Source organism: Somniosus microcephalus, chromosome 24, assembly GCF_052327205.1.
Source record: "Somniosus microcephalus isolate GS21.2 chromosome 24, FLI_Smic_1.0, whole genome shotgun sequence".
Classification (NCBI taxonomy): Eukaryota; Metazoa; Chordata; class Chondrichthyes; order Squaliformes; family Somniosidae; genus Somniosus; species Somniosus microcephalus.
Genome location: NC_141010.1, coordinates 32,499,078 through 32,516,056, shown reverse-complemented (window position 1 = coordinate 32,516,056; position 16,979 = coordinate 32,499,078). Strand labels below are relative to the sequence as shown.

The 16,979-nt window shown below is 44.8% G+C and overlaps 1 protein-coding gene across 4 annotated transcripts in view; it reads left to right on the top strand.

The window, feature by feature from the left end:
- wnk4a (WNK lysine deficient protein kinase 4a) overlaps positions 1-16,979 on the top strand; it is a 104,734-nt gene that overhangs the window by 72,796 nt on the left and 14,959 nt on the right. For 3 of the 4 annotated variants that reach the window (XM_085966422.1, XM_085966421.1, XM_085966424.1), the window contains exons 7-14: positions 2,719-3,070; positions 4,757-4,872; positions 6,412-6,482; positions 7,811-7,952; positions 11,711-11,827; positions 13,076-13,240; positions 13,914-13,971; positions 14,925-15,065. In XM_085966422.1, the coding sequence (XP_085822548.1) occupies positions 2,719-3,070; positions 4,757-4,872; positions 6,412-6,482; positions 7,811-7,952; positions 11,711-11,827; positions 13,076-13,240; positions 13,914-13,971; positions 14,925-15,065 (1,162 nt within the window). The remainder of the gene's footprint in view (positions 1-2,718; positions 3,071-4,756; positions 4,873-6,411; positions 6,483-7,810; positions 7,953-11,710; positions 11,828-13,075; positions 13,241-13,913; positions 13,972-14,924; positions 15,066-16,979) is intronic. The other variant, XM_085966423.1, reaches the window with a different exon arrangement.

Genomic DNA, 16,979 nt, shown 5'->3' with positions numbered 1-16,979 from the left:
CTCCCAAGCCTCGCTCTGAAGAATGGTGTACGTTCTGTGTTTTTATAGTGCTCCGCTGAGTTTCCTCGGGCCCCTATTGATGACACTGCACTGGCCCTTGTTTTACGTTGGTTTTTACATTCCAGCGCAGGCAAATGAGAGCCACAGGAAATTTGGGCGTAAGTTCTCGTTAGCAAGAAACCGGCGTAAATCTTGGCGCAATTTCGACGTAAATATAATTGATGAAATTCTAAACCATTGCTGCAGTTGGTCCCAACCAAAATGGAGCTTGTGCAACGAGACTATTCCCAAACAACTAAATGCTTCAGGTGGAATCAAATCAGGTAGTCACAATGAAAATGGTGGTATCAGAAGTAAGCTGTAATGCCCCAAAATGAAGAACGTATAAAGGAATACTAGCCTCCGATCATTAACCCAGAATCATATACAGGATCTCCTGTTATATAGCAATAAATTCAAGTTCAAACTGATGTGGTGAGATAATGATAAAACTACATTTTATTACTTTGTTTTCAAACATGCTGAAACCAAGGTTCTGTGAGTCTATTGGATCCGCCCTTGTTTTGAGGTAGTTGCTTGATGGGAGGCTAACTGCTGGTAGTTAGGTAGCTCTAATTTGATAAAAAAGAAAGCAATTGCATTTATATAGATAGAGCTTAGAACTTGTGGAAGAGTACAACTGTGTGTAATTGTTGAGGTCACTTCCCTACAAAGTGGTTTGTGTTAATACTGATTTGTTTACATATCCAAATCTTGAAGATTAAAAGCTCCACAGGAATGGGATTCTTCCCTTTTACAATATCAAGATTTACAAGGCTGTCATTTTATTTGCCTTTTTTGCCGTCTGCACTTGTAAATGATTAATTGGGACTACAAACTTCAAGCGCTTCCTTATAAGCCTGCACGGTAAGTGATAGCGATCTATACAACCATGGGAGTCATAATAGCTGAGCCCAGTCCTGCATTCACCCAGTAGGGGGTCAGCAGATACCAATCAGGATTGCGAATCCTGCTCCGTTTCCTTTTTCCCAGCTCAGGGATGGCAATCAATTGTAACACCCCCACTGATTGGCCAACTCAACGCTGACCAGGGATTGAACCCAAGACCATCCTGGTCTGTACAGCTTGATGCCACAACTCATGTGCTTTTATACAGTATGCCAATTCTCTCCTCTCATGAAGGCACAAACTCTTGCAAGGGTACATTCCATGGGCATTGTCAACCCTCTGATTCCTTGCCCAAGTGATGATTCTCTGTCTGTGAGCTTAGACAGCAAGTATCAGTAGGCTAATCAACATGGGGGGCATCACAGCTGAGCCCAGCTTGGTCTTCACCCAATATTGATGTACCGACTCCCCAACAGGAGTCACTGCACAAACAGGAGGATCAGGAGCCCTGGCCAATGTTTTCCCCTTCTCTAGCCAAGGAGCACTGAGGCCTACTGTAACATCCCAGCTGAGATATGCTGACACAACACAAATCAAGAATTGAACCTGGATCTTGTAGCCAGTTTAGACCCACACAACACAGCACATGCGCCCACTAAACATTGGAGGCGCTACAAAAGATAAAGTCTGCTTTGGATTGCGGGAGTCTTGTCTCATTGAAGCCAACACTGAAGAGCATAATAATTCTTAGAGTCTCAGGGAGCAAAGGTTACAGTGCAGGTAATCCCTGTTTCTAACAATTATTATGTACACATATTATCTATTTATTGAAGGCAGAATAGATGAGCAGTATCATTTTATTGCTATTGCACATCGGATCCAATAGAGTAATCTTAAAAGATACAGGCCTAGAAATTCAGTGGCCTGCGCCACCAGTTTGCGCCCAAAGAGGGCACTCAGTGGCTTTAGCGCCACTGGCCAAACCCACCGCGATATTTAGCGGGGCGCTAATGGCGTTAGCCTGTAGCGCTGCGCTGCCACCGATGACGTCATCGGTGTGCGCAGCGCCCCGCTACCGCCCCGATCGCCATATTAGGTCGCGCCCGCCTCTTCAGCGCCGGCCGCAAAGAGCGACCGGTTCACAGGGGCCTACCTGTGGCGGTAGTGGCGCTAGTTAAGGTGGAGGTGCGGGGCGGCCGCTTTTTCGGCGGCCGCCTGCCAGCACCTCCGTCCCCGGCCTCCTAAACCCCCCCCCCCGCGGCATTGCCGGCTGTTTCCCGAGAGCCCGGCACTTCTCCTTGGTGCCGGGCTCATTTGCCGGCACTCGCGAGCGGGGATCGCGCTGCTGCAGGCACCTCCCCCTTAACAGTGGGAGGAAGGCCTGCAGTACCGCAGCGTGCCGTGCCGCAGCGTGTGGTGCTGCGGCCCTTAGCGCGCCAAAATTCAGTTTCAGCGCCCCAAGCGGGGCGCGGGAAGCCTCGATTAGCGGCCCGCTTCCATTTGGGGTGCAGAAACTGAATATCCGGATGGTGCAAGTGGCTCCGCTCGCAGCGGTAATTCCGGCGCCCAGGCGAGCTTGGCGCCCCAAATGGCGCCCAACTGAATTTTTAGCCCACAGTGTAGAGACATTTCACTTCGTATTCAAAGAGGGGTATTGTTGCAGTGAACATACAAAATGAGATCACACAATTAAATTACATTTTGCAAATAATCCAAAAGAGGAGACTTGGTATGTTACAGAGGAACAAAAATGTGTAAATGTGAAATTTGTTTTTCTTCTGCCAAAATTTGTCCTGCTGCTTTTGAGTGTGTGGTGTATCTCTTTGTTAGGTAACCTTGGGTTTTGTCTGCGAGGCTGACTACAAACTAGTTGCAAAGGCCATCAGAGACCGTGTGACTGAGATCAAGAGAAAACGTGAAAGAAACCAACGCATGCAAGAGGAACTGAAGAAAAAAGAGCAAGAGAAGAAGAAAAAGGTTTACGAGCTCTTGGCGGAGCTAAAGTTGCCTCAAGACACGACTGAAAGTGCAGCCGGAGTTACTCAACTCCCCCAGTCTCCAGCCACCACAGGTCCCACTGAGATACTGCTGAATCCTCCCTTTCCACCTGAGCCGGAGGAGCCAGAGGTGGATCAACATCAGAATTTTCGTTACAGAAATACGAACTATTCTTCGGCTACATGTAAGACTGAACAGAAATAAACCTGTTTCAAATCCAGATTTTATTCCCTTGAATAAATAGGGTAGCTGGAATCCCCTCATCTTGTGGTTAAATCCTAGACTAGTCATACTCAATCTAAATGGACTTCCATAAAACACTTTACAGTTCCAATCTAGGACATATGGGGAATTAAATTCACCATGGGCGGGGATGCCAAATGGGCAGTGTAACACCTGCCGACAGTTATACGCCCATCTGATACTCAGTTCCACTGACATAATTTCACTCCATGTCTCATTTCTAAATGGTGCTTAACATCTAAAAGTGGATGGTTTATTTTAAGCTTCTCTCAGTTCTGAGTGTATTACTAAGCACAAACTGCATCGTGTTTTCTTTTACTATTGTTTGTTAGCCCTCGTTTCCATTTATTTTCCTGCCTTTGTTAGGGTTCCTAATGCAGGAGTAATGCAAATCTACTTTATTTTTACATTTTTCCCTCCTTTTGAGGGGAAATGTCTTGGTCCTCTCGCATGTGGTTCCTGAGGTCGTGAAAGGCGCTATATAAATGCAAGTATTTTTATTTCCCGGAGGAATCGGGAGCACCTTGTGTGGAAAATTTATAGTTGCAGTTTGAAATAATTTCCAAAGCTGGTTTTAAACCACAGATATATACATAAATTTGCCACTTGATGGAATAGTATACTTGCCAGGAAAACTTCAAACAAAACTATTAATAAAGTGACACAAGGAGATCAAAGCCATTGATTGTGGATATCTTTCTGTCTCTTTTCTGTTATAGGAATAGATCTATGAAATGCAAATGTGTTCTTAAGTCTATTTTTATAAAAACAAGCGGAACAGAATATTAATGTTCTAATATACCGTACAACAAAGGAATACCGTGTCAGTTCATTCCCCACATGGGAGTTCCTGATGCCAGCCTAGACATCTAAGTAATAGATCACAGGATTCAAAGTATTGGTGATTTCTGGCCAACCTATATCAGATCTGATGACATGGGCAGGGCACATAATTATAAATATTACCATGCAGTCCTTCTTTCAATCCATTACAAATCTATTTTCCAAAGTATTAAAGTCTATATATTTATGGATTTTCAGCAGTTTGATGCACTAAATTGTGGTACCATTACAACATAAAGGGTAACAGTTCGCAGGGTGGATGTTCCCCCTCATGGGGGAATCTAGAACTAGGGGGCATAATTTCAGAATAAGGGGGCACTCTTTTAAATCGGAAATGAGGAGGAGTTTCTTCTGAGGGTCGTGAATCTTTGGAATTCTCTTCCCCAGAGAGCTGTGGAGGCTGGGTCATTGAATATATTTAAGGTGGAGATAGACAGATTTTTGAATGATAAGGGAGTCGAGGGTTATGGGGAGCGGGCGGGGAAGTGGAGTTGAGGCCAAGATCAGATCAGCCATGATCTTATTGAATGGCGGAGCAGGCTCGAGGGGCCAAATGACCTACTCCTGCTCCTACGTATTATGTTCTTATGTAGTTTCTGCTCCATTGATTGGATTTTAGGGTTGGACAGTATTATCATAGGCGTATCAATGAAATTCACCTACATGTTATCAGAATGTTTAACGTATTCTTAGTTAAAATGTAACACAAGAAGAATAAAGTTGATGTTGTCAAGGCCATTTTGAAACAAATCACGTTCATTGTTTTCTCTGTGTTTCTGATTAGCTGATTGCGAGACTGATGGTTATCTGAGTTCTTCTGGATTCTTGGATTCCAATGACCATTTGCACATGGCTGGCCAGTTAGCACCTAAACCTGGAATTGGACTCCAGTTTACAGCAGTAAGTGACTGCCATGCAACTATAAACTCGTGGACTTTTTTCAGACTATGTCACATTTTATGAAAGTAATCGAGTTCTCGGAGCCAATTACAGGAATGCTATTTAAGGACAGTTTTGTTTAGTGGCATCATTTTATCAGTCTGTGCCATTGTATTTTGGGAGAATTGGGTATATTGAAAGGCTCGTCCTTAAGTTCCGGGGCAGTAAGGCAGTGTTATGGGAGATTGGAGAGTCACCCCCAAACCAGTGGATTCCAACAAATTTAAATGGGCTTGAGTTATGTACTTCATTTTGCACCTCTTCTCAATTTTCATTTACAAATAGTTATATCTATTAAACCTTACCATTTGGTTTCCTGCTAGCAAAAACAACTTACAAAATCATATTTTGCAAGGTAATAAACTGTTACATTTACTAATTTGTTTGAAGGATGCTTTCATGTGGTGGTGTACCACATAATTTCAAAAAGGGTAACTGCTATTTAATTAAAATGACAAGCAATTATAATAACTTATTGGAAAACTGAGTTGAAGTAAATAGCGATTAGATGACACCAAGCTTTCAAGGCTTTCAAAAGTCTGAAGGTTGTAAGAAGAAGGAAAGACTAATGGAGCGAAGGAGTTGTACAGTTTCCATGCCCCTCAGGAGCAATTATTTAGAGTATGAAACTGTACAAAAGTCTTGATTGCAACACATGGGAGCGCAGAAAGAACAGAAAGCATATTTGAAAAGAACAGACCTTGAAAGTTCTGAGCACTGAAGCTGTGTGATTTGAAGGAAGTTGATGAATGTACAGTGGTTAGAGTTGGATGATTTGAGGAGGCTATTATATAAAGAAGGAACAGGGTGGGAGAGAGGGCAGAACCCGCAGGAACCTTTGTTAATGGAAAAAGAGTCGAGGACAAACCATCAACTGCAGCATAGATATGAAAGAAAACGAAAGAGCCATGAACATTGTGTTGGTGGGAGGCTGTATGAGGGGTGACTTGCTTAAAAGTGTACAGTGCCAGATCTTGACAAAGGCTTTGAAAAAGTTTAAGGCAATAATGTAGATTGTTCAGCACATCGGTCAAGGGCAGTGTTCCCAAGTACGTACCATACATCAATAGTGGAATGGTACTGCCTGTCATTGTTTTGGCCAGGGCTTCTGAAGTAATGGGCAATTCAAAAGTAAAGAGTACGTTCCATAACTTTAGAAAGTACAGATTTAATGGGATGAATTTTGAAGTAACAAGTAATACCTATTTTAATATTTTACAAGCTAACTGTAATATAGGCGAAGAATGTGGGAAACCGCACCGAATCCACATCTTGGGGTAAATTTTCATCTTTACCACCTGGGCAGTAATCTGGTGGAGAGAGTGGAATGAGAGTCAGACCGGTTGTACAACGGGTGGCTGATCTGCTCCACTCCACCTGATTGCAGCTCAGTTCTTTAGTTGTTGTTTCTGGTCACTGAAGCTTTTTTTAGTTAGTTTAGTATTGTATTTCAATAAATGTTGCATAATTCTTATTCCCTTTTGCGTCTTTCTATTGCAGAGCATTGCTGTGACTATTCCCTCAAAACACCATTTGTCACTTCACAGTGGGCTAAATTCACCAGTTGACAGGTAAATCAAATGACTATAAACCATTAACTCAAGATTCCATATTTCTCTTAAATCTTTAATCAACTTGTCCTCCCGTTTAAAAAATGTGTGTATCTGAATCCCTAACTCTCGTATGTCTAAGCAAATAGGATAACAAAGCGAATAATATTATGGCAGTGAGCTCTGAGTCTACTTTAATTTAAAAAAGATCTGTGTTCATTCTCTGACTGGCTTTTAAATTTGAAAGTCTTTATTGTGTAACTTTCGCTAATTCCTATCTGGGCCACAACATGCAGTTATAGAGTTATACAGCACAGAAAGAGGCCCTTCGGCCCATCACGTCCGCGCCGGCCATCAAGCCCTGTTCTTCAAAGGAGTAGAGAAATCCATATCAGAAAAGGTGTAATATTTGATTAAATGTTTTTTTTTATGGTGTCACGAGAAAATGATTGTACCATCATAAAGAATTTGTTATCAACATTTTGTGGAATAACAAAATGTCATGCAGCAATTTGTACTTGCAACATTTGCAATAAAAATCATTTTATTTTTAGTCAAGAAATAATGTAAAAGTGAAAATTAGACCAGTTTTCACAATAGCAAAACTTTTGTTCTATGAAGGATTAAATAGAGTGAGAGAAAGAATTAAAGATTTGCAGCCACTTTGACCTGGCACATCTATAGTTAGGATTCAGTAACCATATTTGAAGGGTAAATATCATGAGTCATTGAAAACCTTAAGCATTTTACAATTTGGCCATAAAATGCATTACTTTATGGTTCCTTTAATTTTTCAATATATCACGTGTCATGCATGCAATATAAGCTAGCTCTTTTAACCTCTCCCTCCCCTAGTTTAGCCTCCATAGTTTCGTTGTATTCCACCTAGTATATTGGCCAGCATTTGAGGAGATTCATCCCATTTTTGGCAGCTATCCTCCAGGAACAAGGAGCTCTGGGATGAGGACCTATAGCCATTGTCTGCATAGCCTGCAACTGTTGGGTTAAATGCAACGCTTTTTAAAGCAAGAGTCCAATGATTTGGACTTGCTTAACGAAATTGTAAACAATAAAAATAAATGTGTCTCAAATTAGTAACGTATGCAGTAATTGAATGGAATCACACTTTTCTTATAATGGAATTACTACCTCCTCATAGTGGAAGTATAAACACGAATCTTCCATTATTTTCTTAACTCAATGTTACTTTTACATGTAGTATTTTCAGAAACCGTGCCATGTAACAAATTTTTCTTACAACTAGCTACGACCAAAGGTTGATGGAAATCCAGCACTATATTTGATAATAATGTTGGTGCCATTTTCTGTTCCGGTTTGTTTTTATACAGCTATGCTTCAGATGTTGCTTCCGGAATGAGTGATGGGTATGAAGGTCTATCTGCAGGAGAAGGATCAACAAAATTGCCAGTAAAACGTATATCGAGCAAACTCATTCGTAGGCGTGGCAGATCCAGGCTACGAATTCTTAATGTAAGCGTTCCCCAATTCAGTCAGATACCGTGCCAGCAAAAAAAATGCAACACAAATGCCAAGGGGAACTTTTTTCCCCATCTTTTACTTTCCCGCACACTCACACAGCAAGTTCTTCCCTTCGCAGTGTGGTACAAAGTTTATGTTTACTCACATTGTAAAGAAAGAAAGACTTACATTTATATAGCGCCTTTCACGACCACTGGACATCTCAAAGCGCTTTACAGCCAGGAAAGAGTGTTGCACGCAAGCAAGAGTTACAATCTCTAGACACAGTTTCAAGGATCTTCCACTGGACCTATACCAACAGTAGATACACATGTCGGTGTAAAATGGACCCGACACTAATAACTGCGCATTTATACAAGGAGTATCAAACTCGGCTGCTGCACTGTGTGGGACTGCTGCAGTGCAGATTTAAATGCAAGTGACAGAAGAAGTAGTAAGGGTAGAAATTGGTAGGCGTTTGAATCATACAATGATACAGCACAGAAGGAGGCCATTCAGCCCATCGTGCCTGTGCCGGCTCTTTGGTAGAGCTATCCAATTAACCCCACTCCTCTGCTCTTTCCCCATAGCCTTGTAATTATTTTTCCTTCAAGTATTTATCCAATTCTCTTTTGAATGTTACTATTGAATCTGCTTCCAGCACCCTTTCAGGCAGTGCATTCCGGATCACAACAACCCGCTGTGTTAAAAAAAAAAAAATGTTTCCTCATATCGCCTCTGGTTCTTTTGCCAATCACGTTACATCTGTGTCCTCTGGTTACCGACCCTTCTGCCATTGGAAACAGTTTCTCCTTATTTACTCTATCAAAACCATTCATGATTTTGAACCCCTCCATCAGATCTCTTAATTTTCTCTGCTCTAAGGAGAACAACCCCAGCTTCTCCAGTCTCTCCACGTAACTAAAGTCCCTCATCCCTGGTACCATTCTAGTAAATCACTTCTGCACCATCTCCAAGGCCTTGATATCCTTCCTAAAGTAGGTGCCCAGAATTGAACACAATGGGGGGAATTTTAACTTTTCAACCCGCCGGGCACGAGGGGACCTGGAAGCACGTGGGAATCCCGGAAGTCCGGGTCTCCCCGTATGAATCCACAGCATGCGTGTGACATCACAGACAGGTTCCCCACCCAGAATTCTGCCTGATTGACAGGCTTGGCTTCCAGTTGGCCTGGGAACACTCGAGAAGAGGCCGCAGGACCAGGTAGGTCCGAATCCCGGGGCAGTGGAGGAGTCCGATCCCTGATCCCGGGGGTGGTGGGGTGGGTTTGTATGGGGGGGGGAGGTTGGGGGGGGGGGGAGGGAGCACAGGGAAGCACTTCTACGCCTCCAGGCCCACAAGGAGTGCTCTCCGAGGCTGTCCTTGCCTCACTGCAGCTGCTGGGATTCCTGGTGCCCGGCCAGCCAAACATTAAATTCGAGGCGTCCAGCCTCATTGTCATATTTAAAGTGCCAACCTGCCTCACGGGAGCGGGCTAGCTGCTCGCCCCCTCATCCCGCCTCCATTAAAATCGGAACTGGGCGGGTTGGGGTCGGGATTCAGATTTTTAGCACTTTAACCTCCCACACGACCCAAACCCGCCCGTTTTTTGGGGTTAATATTCCCCCTAGTACACCAGCAGATGCCTAACCAGTGTTTTATCAAGGTTTAGCATAACTTCCTTGGTTTGGAATCTATTCCTCATTAATAAAGCCAAAGATCCCGTATGTTTTTTTAACAGCCTCCTCAACTTGTCCTACCACCTTCAAAGGTCTCTCTGTTCCTGCACCCCTTTAAATTGCACCATTGAGTTCTCACTGCCTCTCCTCATTCTTCCTCCCAAAATCTATCACTTCACACTTCTCTCCGTTAAATTTCATCTGCCATGCGTCTGCCCGTTTCACCAGTCTGTCTATGTCCTCCTGAAGTCTGTTACCATCCTCCTCATTGTTTACTACATTTCCGAGTTTCGTGTCATCTGCAGACTTTGAAATTATGCCCTGTATACCCAAGTCCAGGTTATTAATATGTATCAAAAAGAGCGGTGGTCCCAATACTGACCCCTGAGGAACACCATTGTATACCTCCCTCCAGTCTGAAAAGCAACCGTTCACCATACTCTGCTTTCTGTCCCTTAGCCAATTTTGTATCCATGCTGCCACTGTCCCTTTAATCCCATGGGCTTCAATTGTGCAAACAAGTCTATTATGTGGTACTTTGTCAAGTGTCTTTTGAAAGTCCATATACACAACTTCAACACTCTCCATTACTTTATCAAATAACTCAATCAAGTTAGTCAAACATGATTTGCCTTTAACAAATCTGTGCTGATTTTTATTTATTAGCCTATACTTTTCCAAGTCCCAATTAATTTTGTCTCAGATTATTGCCTCTCCACCACCTGACCGGATTTATCCCGCTCCCCTTTTTTTAAACAGGGGTGTAACATTTGCAATCCTCCAGTTGTGCCTGTTTTTTGGGTATAAAAGCAGCGCAAATCACACCAATATAGCAGTGAGACGGCCTGCACCCAATCTACACTGGTGTTGGTCTCACGGCCAAAATTGTGGGGCCCATTAATTAATAATCCCGGGCAGGTGCCCAAGACAGCCGTTAAGCCCTTGAATATGTAAATTAGGGGCCTAGCCTTTTAAAGGACCCCTTTGATAAATTGGGCAATGATAAGCAGGGCAGTCGTCAGGATTCTATCGTGGCCTCCCAGCGCCAACCAAAGTTTTTGATTTTATTTTTAAAGGAACTCCTTCCTCTGGAGCCAGGAGAGCTCCACAGCAGTCACAGTTGCCCCTCGCCGCTCCCCCCCCCTTTTACCCCGTTCCGACCTCTCCCCACACGACTTACCTGATGGCTGCTGCCGGCGACGCAGGTCGCTCATATTTCACGTCGCCCGTCGGGTGAGCTGCCCGTGGAGGCACAACCAGTGCCAGCAGCTCGCCCCAATTGTTCGAATGAGGCCCGAGGACCAATTTGGCATCAGTCTTTGAGCCTCTTGCTTCGGGCGCGCGCTGCCATCACAGTGCCGAGTGTTGGCCCGAAAACAGGCCTCGACTAACTTCTACCCCATAATGTTCTATTTCCTATGATAATTAAAATCTGAAAATGGCATTGGATCATCTACCGCCCTTTTTACACTGGTGCTGCAGTCACCGCCAACTTGGTAGGGGCCTTTAGATGAGTCAGCCAGCGTACCCACCTTCTTTTAGGCAGGAGACCACTTCAAGGTCCTATGACGTACATAGTATTCTTGAGTGCAATTTTGAGGTACATATGCGTGGAGTGTGCGTAGCGCACGCTCTTCCCGTTGGTACTGGCATTCAGCGGTCAAAATATCCCTGCTGGCCCATGTGTGGAGCCCCTCCCGGGATTCCCAGGCCCAGACTGTTGGCTGGATCCATGTAGGAGCTGGCCGATTTCTCTCCCTCCCCAACCAGGAAGCAGCATCAGATCACTGGTCTGGCCCACACCGCTCGCCAGATCAATGGAACTGAGGCCCGGGCCTCAAAATAGATCAGGCCTCACAGCAACAACAGCAGCCGGTAGCAGGTGGATTCTGTCCGCCGACTGCCATTTTGCGCCGAAAGTTAAAGTTGGCCCCTTTTTCTTGGCATCTGTGTCTCTTTCATTTGTTGTAAAGGTTCTGGTTTCTTTCACAAGGAAATAACTGCAATTGATACAGTTAGTACAGATCATACTAGCTGTTGCTGTCACATATCATGCATGCTCGTTGTTAACACCTTCCATTCCCACTGCAGATTTCAGACAAAGGAGATCGAGTTGTAGAGTGCCAGCTCCAGACACACAACAACAAAATGGTAACATTCAAGTTCGATTTAGAAGGCGACAGCCCTGAAGATATTGCAGCAGTTATGGTAGGTAAAGCATGGGAACGGTCCTCTTTAGGGAACACGAGGCGTGAAATCGGTCTTCGGCATTAGCTCAAATGTCCGATAGAAAACTGGCATCCCGGGCGCGGTGCCGCTAATGTCTCCCGCGAAATTCAGCAGGAGGTTAGCGGCGGCGGTAACCGTTGGTGCCCCCCGGGGCTGCACCTCCAGCGATGACGCCATCACCGTGCGCAGTGCCCTGGCCGCGATCTTCAGTAGCGCCCCCTGACCTACAACCGTACGCTATGCCCAACAGGGTATGGGGGGCGTACGTGCGGCCGGGGCGGCGCAAATTAAAGGAGAGGTGCCGGGCGGCCATTTCTGTTGCTGGCCGCCTGACAGCACCTGCTCCCGTTGTTGTCCCCGGCCTCCTGTGAGGCCCCCCGCTGGGTGCTGGCTGCTCTCCGTGAACCCGGCACTCCTCTTGAGTGCCGGGCTCTTTTGCTGGCACTCTGATCCCTGGTGGCCCAGCTGGGCCCTGGGTTGCGCTGCGCTAGGCCCCTCCCTTTTAATAAGGGGAGGCAGGCCTGCAGTACCGCGGCGTAGCGTGGCGCGATGTTCACTTGCAGCGCCCCAAAAGGGAGGCGGGGCGCATCCAGTAGCACCCCGCTTCCCTCTTGGGGCACTACCAGTGAATTTCGGGCATGGGGGAGCTAACTTTTCGGGGCACTAAAAGTAGCGCCCTGGCGAAGTTAGCGCCACAAAGGGGGCGCGACCCAATTCTGCCCCCCAAGAGACATCCACCAGCAGCCTGGAGACAACACCTTCAATTCCCTAACTCACAAGGAAGTGCCAGGCCTCCACTTGGTGTCTCCTTACAGCACTGTAGTTGTGATCAGGAACTCAAGAGCATGAAAGAATTGAACAACTTCTGCCTTGGAGTTATTGCATTAGTGGAGAGTCCACGTTTACACAATAAAAATAACATGCCAAATTATGAATTGATTGTTTGAATGTACTGCAAAATTACAATCATTCTTTTATGAAGTAAAGAGAAAATGTTGTGACTATTATTGAAGCATATTTCATGATATTACCCCTTAACAAACCATTATATCTGTCAATCAGATTCTCAAAGTGTTCAGTTGCAGCCGTTGAATGGAACATTTAGGGTATTCTAATAATTCTGCAATTGTGGACACTCCAAAAGCTAGTGTTAGTTCTTTTGCATTTGCCATGAAGTGTCAATCTGCTTTGTAGCACCGTGGACTGATTGTGCTATGACTTATTCAGATCAATAGGGAGTTCATTCTACTGTCCGAGCAGGATGGTTTTATCAGCAAGCTGCAAGAAATCATACACAAAGCAGAGGCTGTGTTAAAGAAGGATTTTCACGGGGATCACGGTACCGAGAAAGCTGCTAAGCAGTCAAGTGCTACGCATTCATGTGATTCTCAGGTAAGGAGCACTCTGTCTAGGGTTTATTACTTATGAACCATTAAACCATTGTAACAACCCACCCTCCTTGTCTCCTTTGCCATATGGTCGTTAGCCATCATAACTTACAAAACAAACCTGGTAACAGTGTCAGAGGTTTATTAACAGATTGGGGGAGGGAGTCCAGTCACGAAGCTCCCCTTTATTTGACTGATGAATAGTTTTTTTTTAAATTTATTTTTGGTAAGTTTTTTAGACTGTAAAATTATGAGTGATAAAATCATTAAATTACTGTTATCGATAATGGTCCATCAATGCTTAATGTATATGTTATTTTAAATAGATAATCACCTACATGTTAAAATAATGGACAGAGGAATGCCATAAGAATTCATTAAGTCTGTGTCCACTCTTACCAGTAAGAGTATTTTATAGCCTAGTATGTTTCAGATTGTATAGCCTGAAAACTATGCATACGTGTAACCTACTAAGGAGCAGTAAATACTGTAATGCTAATGTGCTTCTAGGCAGTTGAAAGGTGGATATCAAAATTAGCCTGCATAGACTCTGTGATTTGATCATTTTACAGATTAATATTCATATATAATATTTTTCTGTAACTTAAAAAAATGACTAACAATGGTCAGTTGATAAACATGTAAATGTGTGATAACTATAGTCTTGTGTTTCACAGGGAGACGAAAAGTTAAACCAGGCACCACATCCCACATTATTGCCTTCAGCTGGGATAGGTAAGCTATGCAATTCATACTTGTCTGCATCGTGTATATCTATTATACCTTTAGGGGGAAAAATTGGGTGGCGCCCCTTTTGGGACGCTAATTTTAGCACCCCGAAAAAGGTTGCGCCCTCCGCCATAAATTCAGTAGTAGCGCCCAAGCAGGAGGTGGGGCGCTACTGGAAAGTGCTCCACCCCCTTCTTGGGGTGGTACTACTGAAATTGGCGGCGCTATGTGCAACAGTGCCACGCACGGCAGCACGTAGCGCCATGTCATTGCTGGCCTCCTCCCCTGATTAAAGGGGAGGGCCCTAGCGCTGTGCGCACCGGAGCCTTGCTGGACCACCAGGGAGCGGGGTGCCGGGAAAACAGTTGGCACTCGAGAGGAGTGCCGGGCTGAGCGATCACAGCCGGCACCCCGCATAAAAAAGAGAAAGGGGCAGGCACTGGCAGTCAACCAAAATTAAAATGGCCGCCCGACACCTGCCTTTAAGTTGCGCCGCCATCGCTGCAATAACGCCCCCTGACCCTGTCGGACATATCGTCCGGCGATAGGTCAGGGGGCACAAGGGAAGTTTGTGGACGGGGTGCTGTGGACGGTGATGATGTCATCGCCGGCGGCGCAGAGCTGCGGGGCGGTACCGGCTACCGCCGCCGCTAACCTCCCACTGAATTTCGCGGGAGGTGTTGGTGGCGGCGAGCCTGGGCGCTGGGGGATTAGCGCCCCCCAGGGGCGTTAACAATAGGCGCAAACCAGCCCAATTTTTCCCCCTTAAAGTGGTATTTGTGCTGAAGTATAGGCTCAGTTGGTAGCACTTACGCTTTTGAGTCAGAAGGTTGTGGGTTCAAGTCCCACTCCAGAGACTTGAGCAAAGATTGTCAGATAACTATGACAGCCAGTCCTTGTTGCTATTATGTATGATATTGAATTCCAGTACATACCTTGATCTGTTTATTCTGTGCTAGAAGGAGCGAGTACCCCTCTCAGTCATGTGGTAGAGTCTCCAACAAGGACGTTTTTGGTCAGCCGTGTTCCTGAAATTAAGCTGTCAAGTCCTTTGACACTTAACTCATCACCTCAGCCTTCTATCTTCCCCACGCCTACAGGTATGAATGTCTTGCAAAACAAAGCGTCTTTATATATTGAATACAATAATGCTAGGATAAAGATTTTAGAACAGTAATCTGTTCCCTTTTTTAATATAAAATATACATTTGCAATAAAGAGGTCCAGCTCAGATTATGCCATAGGTGTTACAAAATCATTACTGATTGCCCAAAATGGATCCCATCTGGCTCTCCATCTGTTGGCATGGTTATGTCGTGCAATGTGAGCTACTCTACACCTTTGGGTCCGGCAAAATTGTGAGCAGCCCCTGGGTACTCCTCGTTATTAAAATGTTTAAATATATGTCCAACTATCTGATAGGCTTTTGGTTGTCTGTATGTAAGTTCCCCACAGTAAAAAGATTCACTGGGAATCTGATAAATTACATGAATTCCTGTAAAGGTTGGACCGCTGTGCATCAGAACTGCGAGCACTTGGTTGAGATTGCTAGAGAATCGCTCTACCATGGAGACTACTGAGTATGTTGTTAGGACAAAAGCTTTAAAACGTGTGGTAATTTCTTATGGACTTATTCTTAAAATCTAGGCTCCTAAGTAGCATTACGTGGACTTGATTTAGTCCTTTTGTGGCTAGTTTAGTTGTCCCTGATATTCATACTAGTCTGTATCTGCTATTTGACTCCCACTAAGGATAAAGCACTGAGTGGATCTAAATTGGAATGCAATTCATCATGATGTGGTAGTGAGTGCAGCAGGAAAAACTGCACGAGTAACAGATAGTGTCCACCCTGATATTTTATGTCTTTTTGTTGTGCTCATCAAGGTGAAGCATGTCAATGTTAAGCAGTAGAACACTTTCCATTTTGAGCATTTGGTGCCAGCATCATGTGCTCCCAGATATATTCTACCTAGATGCTCACTCACTATGTCTTAGCCCCAAACTCAGAATAGCACCTCTACTACACTAATGTGACATGTTGCCATTTCCTGCACCATCCATCCAGCAGTCTCTCTGAGTGAGATTTCAAATTTAATGGCATTTAGTGCCAAATTTGGAACCGTTTTGTGCTGTGGACCTTGTCCACTGGGAACTGCATAGAAACATAGAAGATAGGAGCAGGAGTAGGCCATTCGGCCCCTCGAGCCTGCTTTGCCATTCAATGAGATCATGGCTGATCATCCAAATTCAGTACCCTGTCCCTGCCTTCTCCCCATATCCCTTGATCCCTTTAGCCTTAAGAAATATATCTAACTCCTTCTTGAATATATTTAATGAATTGGCCTCCACTGCCTTCTGTGGTAGAGAATTCCACAGGTTCACCACTCTCTGGGTGAAGTAATTCCTCCTCATCTCTGTCCTAAATGGCTTACCCCTTATCCTTAGACTGTGATCCCTGGTTCTAGACTCCCCCGTCATCGGGAACATCCTTCCTGCATCTAGTCTGTCCAGTCCTGTTAGAATTTTATAAGTTTCAATGAGATCCCCTCTCATTCTTCTAAACTCCAGCGAGTATAAGCCCAATCGACCCAATCTCTCCTCATACGTCATTCCTGCCATCCCAGGTATCAGTCTGGTGAATCTTCGCTGCACTCCCTCCATGGCAAGAACATCCTTCATCAGATAAGGCGACCAAAACTGCACATAATACTCAAGATGTGGTCTCACCAAGGCCCTGTACAACTGCAGCAAGACATCCTTGTTCCTGTACTCGAACCCTCTCGCTACGAAGGCCAACATACCATTTGCCTTCTTAACCGCCTGCTGCACCTGCATGCTTACCTTCAGCGACTGGTGCACAAGGACACCCAGGTCTCGTTGCACTTCCCCTTCTCCCAATCTATTGCTGTTCAGATAATAATCTGCATTCCTGTTTTTGCCACCAAAGTGGATAACCTCGCATTTATCCACATTATACTGCATCTGCCATGCATCTGCCCAATCACCCAACCTGT